Source organism: Myotis nattereri, assembly GCF_964212035.1.
Source record: "Myotis nattereri genome assembly, chromosome: 2".
NCBI lineage: Eukaryota > Metazoa > Chordata > Mammalia > Chiroptera > Vespertilionidae > Myotis > Myotis nattereri.
This window is the reverse complement of record NC_138076.1, coordinates 180,026,035-180,036,244: the sequence shown is the minus strand read 5'-3', so window position 1 is coordinate 180,036,244 and position 10,210 is coordinate 180,026,035. Positions and strand designations below refer to the sequence as shown.

General features: G+C 38.8%; 1 protein-coding gene across 2 annotated transcripts in view; it reads left to right on the top strand.

The window, feature by feature from the left end:
* The first annotated feature begins 2,380 nt into the window (after positions 1-2,380).
* Positions 2,381-10,210, top strand: part of BMAL2 (basic helix-loop-helix ARNT like 2) — a 69,904-nt gene continuing 62,074 nt past the window's right edge. The window contains exons 1-2 of one of the 2 annotated variants that reach the window (XM_081083706.1): positions 2,381-2,525; positions 9,497-9,654. In XM_081083706.1, the coding sequence (XP_080939832.1) occupies positions 2,413-2,525; positions 9,497-9,654 (271 nt within the window). In that variant the 5' untranslated portion in view covers positions 2,381-2,412. The remainder of the gene's footprint in view (positions 2,526-9,496; positions 9,655-10,210) is intronic. The other variant, XM_081083705.1, reaches the window with a different exon arrangement.

Sequence of the window (10,210 nt, the reverse complement as noted above, 5' to 3'; positions counted from 1 at the left end):
TCAAGGGCATGTACCTGGGTTGCGGGCACATCCCCAGTGGGAGATGTGCAGGAGGCAGCTGATCGATGTTTCTCTCTCATCGATGTTTCTAACTCTCTATCTCTCTCCCTTCCTCTCTGTGAAAAATCAATAAAATATATTTAAAAAAAAATTTCTTTATTGATTAAGGTATTACATATGTGTCCTCATCCCCCCATTACCCCCCCCTCATGCCCTCACCCCCCTGTTGTCTGTGTCCATTGGTTAGGCTTATATGCACGCATAAGTTTTTCCTTTTGCTTCTGTTTTGTTAGCTAAAATTCTCTGGCAATTTTTTCATTATTTTCAAATCTTTAGAATAATGTTCATGAGATTTTATTTTCTTTCAAATCTCTAGGTCGTCTAAAATTATGACTCCATGCTTATTTCTATCTTTATTTGTTTATACCCTCATTTTCTCTTGAAAAATCTTGCCATGGGGTTATTAGATTTTCCTATCTTTGGAAGAACACGTTTAGCTTTTTTGACCTATACTTGCTTGTATTCCTATTTATTTGTGGTGTTATTTTAATGATTTCCTTTCTTCTAGTTCTTTGAATTTAATTTACTCATCTATTTCTAATTCTTAAGTTATTAGCTCATTAAATTTCAGCCTTTCTTTTTTAAAAAAACATTTAGGGTAAAAATTTCCCTCTAAGTAGTGCTTTCACGGTCTCTACACATTTTCATGTATGATATTTTTATTATTTAGTTCAAAATATTTTATAATTTTACATTGAATTCTTTCCTGTCCCATGAGTTAATTATGTATTTCTTAATTCTCTAAGATATAAGTTTTTTCTACTTATCTTTTTATTACTGCTATCTAATAATTACACTGTAGTCAGAAAATGTTTTATGTATAATATCAATCTTTTGAAATTGTTGAGATTTACTTTGTTTTGGTCCAGTATATTGTCAATTTTTATAAATGCTTCATGGGTACTCTAAAACAACACGGGATTTGGAATGGCCTCTATGTTTATTATATCAAGCTTGTTCACTGTGTGGATTAGATCTTTTATGTCATTATTCCTGAATGCTCAAACTATCAGTTACAGATAGAGATATATTAAAACTCGCCCACTGTTATAGATTGATTACACTCTCCTTGTAAAATATTGCTTATATCTTTTCACCATATAATTCAGGGTACAAATGAGTTTAAACTTGTTATATGCATTTTAATATGTGAAGGAGCCTCACATTTGGGCTATAGATTATTTTTAGTTAGTGATTCTGATTTTTGTATTTCATAAAACATGTAAGAAACCACACTTTAGACAAAAACATACTTTAGACAAAAAGGGTTTTACTGTAATATTTATTAATTCAGGGTTTAAAATATTCTTGTCCCTTGACCTTGTTAAGTCATTTCTGGGATGCTTTTCAAAAGAAATAACCAGTAGATAAAGAGCTTTATGTACCACAATACATATTTGTGATGGTGAAAAGTAAAAAACATACATTTTAACAGCAGCAGAGGAGTTAAGAAGCTATGACACATCTTCATGATGGTGTATTATGCAGCCATTAGAATAATTTTATAAAGAATTTGTAATCACACTGTAAAGTTATCACAATGATGTATAAATAAAACAGTATACACGATGCTTTCAATTACTTTAATAACTATAGGGATATTCTAAAAGGAAATCTCTAAATAAAGTAACATTGGTTTGTGAAATTTGGTATTCCCCCTTCCTTTCTACTTTCTTTGTGTTTTCCATGTTTTCTTCAATATTCACTTTTTTAACAATTAGATTGAGAAAAATAAATTTAAAAGTATGGACTAACAAATACATTTCTAATATTTAAATGTACACAATTATTCTTTCTATGTTATATTGTTTAGTTGATATTTTTAAGACAGAAAAACGATTTAAAATGTGTGCTATGGATATATATAAAGTAAAAGTTAATGTTTAAAATTAGGTATCTTATTGTGCTTTATCTTTTTATATCTTACTAGAGGCCTGGTGCACAAAATTTGTGCACTCAGGGGGGCGGGAGGGGAAGTCCCTCAGCCCGGCCTGCACCCTGGGAGCCCTTGGGGGATGTCCGGGGGTGGGGGGGAGCGGGCCTAAGTCATCAGTCGGACATCCTTAGCACTGCCACAGAGGTGGGAGAGGCCCCCACCACCACTGCTGCACTCACCAGCCGTGAGTCCGGCGTCTTCCTGAGCGGCACTCCTGCTGTGGGAGCACACCGACCACCAGGGGGCAGCTCCTGCATTGAGCGTCTGCCCCCTGGTGGTCAGTGTGCATCATAGTGACCAGTCATTCTGCTGTTCGGTCGATTTGCATATTAGCCTTTTATTATATAGGATTGTGCTTTATCTTTTTACCTCTTATAGGTAAAGTATTGATAGAAGACAACTGGTTCATTGCTCCAATGGTTTCCAATCGTATGAGCATATGGGCAAAACCAACAGCTGTTGGATCCTTCAGCCCACACGTGACAGAGTTTCCAAGAAAACGAAAAGAAAATGATTTGGATCTGTCCCAGTAAGTGAATTTGTTCCTTTAACCTCATTAAATCTTTGACTCTAGGGACAAAAAGAACAAGATTACTTTTTAAGTCATGAATTTTATTTATTAGATGTGGTAACATTTGGATAGGGGCAATTATTTATCCATCCAACTGCCACCTCTGTCATTGACTGACCTGGCACTTTTCAGTCCAGATCGGAAGGTTATTAGGTATCCAGAAGGGTCAGGTGGAGTCTGGAAGACGCATAACAACCTAAGGTTAATTTATTTAATGTTTATGGTCACAGCAAGAGACTTGTCTTCCTAATTTGCTTCTCACCTTACTCATCATTTATATAGCTTCCTTCCTAGAGACTCAGGGCATGAAAACCAGTCAATAGATATGAAATTGATTTTGCTCATAGAGCCTCAAAGTATTAGATATTTATAAACAAAGAAGAATATCTAAGAATGTTTACCCTTTCTTCCCTGTTGGTTTTGAGTGGAGAGTTGGTTCTCTAAAGGGGTTATTGATGAAGAGTCCCTGGAATGTAGTAATTAAGCATTTATTGAGTACCTACTATGTGACACCTAGTAGACCAGGAGGGAGAGATACAGATAAGACCCCAGAAACTCATACAAATGGAAAAGATACAAATAATTATTACACATCATAAGAACTGCTATACTAGAGATCCTAGGTATTATGGCAACAAAGAAAGTTGGGGATTTAAATAATATTGGGATCAAGAATATTTTTAGAGATGTGGAGATACACTACGTTTTAAATGAATAATGGAAATGAGCGATTCAGAGCAGGAGTAGAGAAGATGCTTGGAAAGCACACTGCTGATCTGGAAACAAGTTGTTACATAGAGCAGAGGGTGCACCTGGAGGAGGAGCTATGACTTGAGAGATAAACGTGGACTAGATCCCGAAGGTCCGCTGAACAAAAGAATCTCAAAATTATCTTGAATGTGGTAAGAAAAATGGAAGGATTTTAAGCATGAGAACTTTTCTTCAGATTACATTTCTTAAAATTTCTTGCCTTTGTACTTAAAAACTTTTTTATTGTAGTAAAATATCTAATAAAATTTTCCATTTTAATAATTTAGTGTACAATTCATTGGCATTAGTCCCACTTAATGTTCAGCTGTCACCGTTGTCTATTTCTAAAACTTTTTTACCACCTCAGTCTGAAACTCTGTACCCATTAAATAATAATTCTCCATGCCCCTTTTCCCCCAGTCCCTGATAACCTCTAGCCTACGTTCTAGCTCTATAAATTTGCCTATTCTAGATATTTCATATAAGTGAAATTATACAATATTTGTCCCTTTGTGACTGCTTATTTTACTTAGCCTAATGTTTTCAAATTTCATTCTTTTTAATGGTTGAATAATATTTCATTGTTAGTATATATCACATTTAGTTTATCCATTCATCTGCTGATGGACATTTGGATTGTTTCCACCTTTTGACTATTGTGAATAATGCTTCCAGGAACATTGGTGTACAAGTACCTGCTTTCGACTCTTTTGGGTACATACCTAGGAGTAGATATGGTAATTCCATATTTAGTGTTTAAGAAACCAACAAATTGTTTCCCACAGTGGCGACACCATTTTACATTCCCACCAGCAATGTACGAAAGATCCCATTTCTCCACATTCTTGCTGACACTTGTTATTTTCCATTAAAAAAGCAAAAAGCTATCCTAGTAAGTGATCCATTTTCAAAGGATCACTCGAAACAGCGTGGAGGATGGGCCTAAGGAGGAAAACCCAGCAGGTAGAGGAAACAGCTCAGAGACTTTTACTCGGAATTAGGTATTGAGAGCATAGCCCTGGACAGGAAGGACACATTTTAAAGATGGAATCTCTTTAGATTTCATGACTGTTTGTTCGGGAGAGCAGGAAAATAAGTGTCCTTTGAGTTTTCTGACTTGGATGGATGGATGCTGGTATCATTCCATGAGACTGAGGGAAAGAGGAAGAATCCAGTTTGGGACACAATGGTAATGTGATGTTTATGGGATCTTCAAGTAGGCGGGTGGCTATGAGGGTTGAGGTTGGGCCTGGAGCTAGAGCCAGACACCATGAATGCACAGAAAGCAGGTGTGGTGATTGGCATGGGCGCAGCCACTCGGGGGCTGAGGATATACTCTGGTACACGAGCCTAAATACAGTAAAGGAAGGGGAATCCTACCCAAAATGTGAGAAGACCTGGCCCTACAGTGGGAGTGGTATCTCAGAAATCAAAGGAAGAAAGTTTCAAGAAGAAGAAGGTAGAAAAAGGGGCAAATCTGGAGAATGTTTTGATTGTATTTGCTTTCAATTTAATTTGTCTGTGGTTGATTCAGGGAGCAGGCCTCTATTTTATTCAAAATGCAATGAAAGTAGTTTTCAGAGAAAGCTTGCATTTTTTTTTTTGAAATGTATTTAAATACATGTTTAAAAAGAGATTGGAAGGAGACCCATTAATATTAACTGTGGTTATTTCCAGGTGAGATTATGGGTGCTTTTCCTGTATTTTCAAATGCCCCTTCAAAAAAATAATACATTTGGAAATAATTTGTTAATGTGGAAAGTATTCTATCACCATTAGTGTATTTCACTTTGGTAGTGGTCTGGTGACTAAATTTCTAAATTAATACAAACACATGTATGTATATTTAAATATAAATATTTATACACACATATATGTACATATAGTATATTCCCTAGCAGAATGTAGTAATGTGATAATTAATATTATTGGCAAGTGATCAAAGTTTTCAGTTTTCAGAATTTCTTATTCAGATGATTCTTTAGGCAAAATAAATTCCTTTTGATTAAAGGTCTGAGACTTTTCGTGCATTTTCAGGCTATTCTAATGCAGCTACTATAAATTTTTTGGTTGAGTCATCAATTGCTTTAAAAAGAATAACTTTATTTCTATAAAATTATATTATTAATATATTGGCATGGGATAATTTTTAACTAGGGCACCAGTTTTTGTTGTCAGTTAACGTAGTTGTTACCCTGACAGAGAAGATGTGCTTCTTGGCTTTCATAGAAAAGCTCATATAACAGTAGAAGTCATTTCAGGTCATTAGGAGCTATGATAGTATCTGTTACTAAAGACTTAATAGGAAATTAGGTTGATTGGACTTAATCTCATCTTTATCTCTCTCTCAAGAATTACTGAAAAGCTGTTTCATGTAGTTTGAAATTTTATCCTGCTTTTTGTAGAATGGAAGATGGTGAACAAGTAAAAATGAAGTCCTTCGGGGGCGTTGAACTGTATAGATGGTCCATGGTGGATCGAAAAAGTCACACATGCACACTTTTAGCCAAAGCCAAAGGTGATGTCAAGAGAATGGAATCATGAATATTAGGTTTTTCTCATCTTATGCTGTAAGAGGTAGTGATCATCAGCTACCTCTTACCTTTCTTTTCTGTTTGAATAACAATTTGGCTTATGTGTCTTTGAATTTTTCTTAGAGTAGCTGTTTATTAAGAACTATTATTTTCTTTCAGCACTGGAGGGAAGCTGATTCATGCTGTAAACAAATATTAACTGTGGTTATTTCCAGGTGAGATTATGGGTGCTTTTCCTGAATTTTCAAATGCCCCTTCAAAAAAATAATACATCTGGAAATAATTTGTTAATGTGGAAAGTATTCTATCACCATTAGTGTATTTCACTTTGGTAGTGGTCTGGTGACTAAATTTCTAAATTAATACAAACACATTAGGTTTACAACAAATATTTACAACAGATATTTACAACAAATATCTGATTAGGAGTCCATCATCATGAATTTTTTGTCAATTGTTTCAACATCAACAACATTTTTTTCTACATCTGGCAGCATGGCCAAATCTCAGCCTTGCCTTTTCTCCATTGATTCTGTTTTATTGATGTGATTCTCCCAAACACTGACATGATTCAAAGTGGCAATAACAGCATACAGAATTAAGAACCAGAGCCCTGATAAATTATTAAGCAGAAACTAGCCTCTGGATACATATGCCTTTCCTTAATAAAATACGCTGGAAATCTTTTCATTTCTCCTCCAAGTAACCTACCTAATTAAAAAACTGGCGATTTCACCTTTCTATGAGTTTCCTAGCTTCCACCATTATCATTCATTGCTCTTTTCAGTGTCCTTGCTCTCACCTCCCTCAAAACCCTAGCTGAGAGAGAGCATAACATCCTTCCTTTGCTGTACACTCCTGGAATCAGGCATCTCTCGCTGCTGCTGCTGTCTATTCTGATGGGTAATACTGGTAGAAAGAAGAGGTGACCATTCCTGCAAGAGGGTAACTGTAACATTCTTTTAATCATACAATTTAATCTAAAAATTGCTCATGAATAGGCCAAAGTATGAGTCAATAAATTTTATGCAAACACACATATAATTCACATTCCATCCAGTTTATCCAAAAGTGCATATTTTGTTCCAGGAGTGGCGTTGCCCAAGAGCGAATGGTTCGGAGGGTGGGGCGGTTAGCTCCATCTGTCTCCATCAGTGCTGCTCCCCACTTCCATGTAGAAATATTACAGTTCCTTTCATGTATTTGAAAGTTCCTATAAAAATAGATCAAGGCAGGTCTCCTACTTACTTATCTTCTTTCCCATTAGGTCGTTTTCCCCTAAACTCTTCTAACATAGAAGTCATGATTGGAGGAGAAACAGACAAATGTTTACAGTTAAATATGAAGAGTAAAATAGCCAAATTTGTGAAATCTAAGATGTACAGTTCCCCCTACCTTTTATAATCTGTGAAAAATGTCTTATCATCTTTGGCATTTTCCTGTTAAATTAGCAGCATTTTTTCCTCTTCTTGTAATGCATTAAATATTAGTGCATCTTACAATTGATTGTGGCTTAGATTTGATGAAATATAGTGGTGGCATAAAAAGTCCTGAGGTAGCTGAGAGGGAAGTGATTAATTGTACAGCAGGCAAAGAAAGCTTCCCAGAAGAGTACCTGAGCTGGGCTTTGAAAAAGGAATAGCATTTCCCTAGGAATACAGAAGGGAAAGACTTTCTAAGCCTAGTAAAGAGCAGGACGTAGAGATGATATGAGGTGATGTGGCATGTTTGAGGACTACAGGTCATTTGGCATTGCTGCTGCAGGACATTTGGAGCAGCAGGGAAAAGACAGGGAGAGGTGAAAAGGAGTTGAAAGGATGAGGCAGAGGATGGAGAAATTTGGGGTGTCATTAGGGAGTTTGGCCATTCTTGGGCAGTGGAGAAATGCATTTTGGCAGTTTTATGCAATGGGATTAGATGGTTTGATTTGTTTAGAAGTAATAATTCTGGAAGTAGTGGGCAGGATAGACGAGAAAGGGAAGACAGAAGAAGGAATATGAGTTTAAAAGGCTTTCTGGGTTAGTGCAATGAGCTATCATAAGTGTCCATCAGTAGATGAGTGGATAAAAAAGCTGTGGTACATTTACACCATGGAATACTATGCAGCAGTAAAGAAGGATATTTTACCATTTGAGGCAGCACAGAGGGACCTGGAGAGTATTATGCTAAGCAGAATAAGTCGGAGAAAGTCAAGTATCACATGATCTCACTCATATGTGGAATCGAAAGAACAAAATAAAAGGGTGAATCTCGGAGGGAAGGCAGGGAGTAGGTGGATGGGTGGGAAGAGATTAACCAAAGCAGGGGGAGGTGGAGGAGCCCTCAGGGGTGATTGGGGCTGGCAGCTGCCGCTTGCACCCGCTGACAGTGCCGAGCGGGACTGGTGCTGCAAGCCAGCAGCGGGTGTGAGCAGTGGCTCTGGCGCCAGCTGTGGGTGCGAGAGGTGGTTGCCGACCCTGATCGCCTTTCAGGAGCAGGGGCAGTGGAGAAGCCCTGAGGGGCGGTCGGGGCTGGCACCCATTGCTTGCACACACTGACGGTGCTGAGTGATTGGGATTAGCGCCAGGTGCTGGCTGTGGGTGAGAGCGGTGGCTCCAGCGCTGGCAGTGGGTTCAAGTGGGGCCAGTGCCGGCAGCAGATGTGAGCACCAGGTGGGATGGCGGTGTGCGGGAGCAAAGAATTTTCAGTAACCACCAGAGGCTCGCCCCGATGACAGCAACCGGCACCCCGCCATGTTCCATGTGCGTCCCCTGTTGGTCAGCGCATGTCATAGCGACTGGTTGTTCTGCCATTCAGTCTATTTGCATATTAGGGTTTTATATATATATAGAAGATACGCATGACACATGGGATGAGGGGAGAGGGTAGGCTAGAAGGGGTCAATGAGGGAAAAGGTTCATCTGTGTAACTTTTATCAATTAAGATAAATTCTTAAAAAGTCAGGAACTGGGTGAAGAATAAGCATTTAAAAGTAAGTAGCTTATGAGTAGTTATGAGGGAGTGACATCTCTTAGGGTGAAGCTATAGGGTGAGAAAAGAGTGGTGCCAAGTAGGAAGTCTTTGGAGAAACCTGTACTTAAAGACAAGGGGACTGAGCCGAGCAGGGAGGATGGAGGTGCCCGAGAGGTCACTGAAGCCAGGTGAAGAATGAGGAATGTTAACAGTGTCAAGTTCAAGGGCAACTAGGGGAAGGGCGTTTGCAGAGGGCAGAAACTGGAGCACATTATAGACCCCTGAAAAAGAGCGATGGAAGAGAATGAGGTTACGATGCTGATAATTGTCTAAGCGAGAATCACAGAGGCATGAGCTCTGAATAGAAGGCTACCCATCTTCCTTTAAGACTGGAGGGAAGCAAGAATACCACCCATCCTGGCTCTCAGACAAATGTCTTAGTTCTTGAAGGTGTCAGGATGTAAGGTAGGGTAAGGAAGGAGCAAGGATAGTGGCTGAGTTGAGAGCACTGTGAATTTCATGTGTGCTTCCTGTTCCCAACAGCTCCTTCCTCTTCCCCACGCAGCACCTGCAGGGCCATGGGTGGGAAGAACAGTGTGTACTTGCTGCCTCCACCCAGGCTCCGGCTCACACCTCTGGGTCACCGTGGGGCTGCTGAATGTGAAATCTAAAGGAGGTTCTTTTCCTTCTTAGAGAAGCTCACAGCCAAACCGAAAAGCGGAGGAGAGATAAAATGAACAGCCTGATTGAAGAACTGTCGGCAATGATCCCCCAGTGCAAGCCCATGGCACGGAAGCTGGACAAACTGACCGTTTTAAGAATGGCCGTGCAGCACCTGAAGTCTCTAAAAGGTGAGTTTGAACATGGCCTCCACACCTGGCTTTGTGACATCCTCCCTGTCACTGAGGTCTCCGATTGGTCTGGCTATTTCTTGTTGGCTATTGAGATGCTTTGCGAAGGTGTCTTTCAGCTTTGGAGACATTAATTCGATGCTTGACCATATTCTGTATGTGGAGAAGATGCTAATTTGGACGTCAGGAAATGTGGTTCTGCTAAAAGCTTTATCTTCAGCTATGTGTGAATTTGAAAAGTCTGTACATTTCTACTTGTTTTCCCATGTATGTAATACAAAGATAGTAATGCCTGCCATTATGTGCCTCTCAGTATTTTAGAAGTTCTGAAATGTATGATTATAGTTTTAGTTGTTGGTAGATTTCCATTCTTCGAAAAGAAAATCTTAAATTTAGCCAATTTCTCCGAAAACGTCAGATTTATGAGCAGTAGTACCTTAAAATGCAGCACACCTTCCTCTTCTAAGGGGTTCTCACTTTGTATTAGACATTAGATAAAGGAGGTCCTCAGCTATTGCTTCTGGGGTTTTCATGGCCATTTCTGACCCAAGCAGCT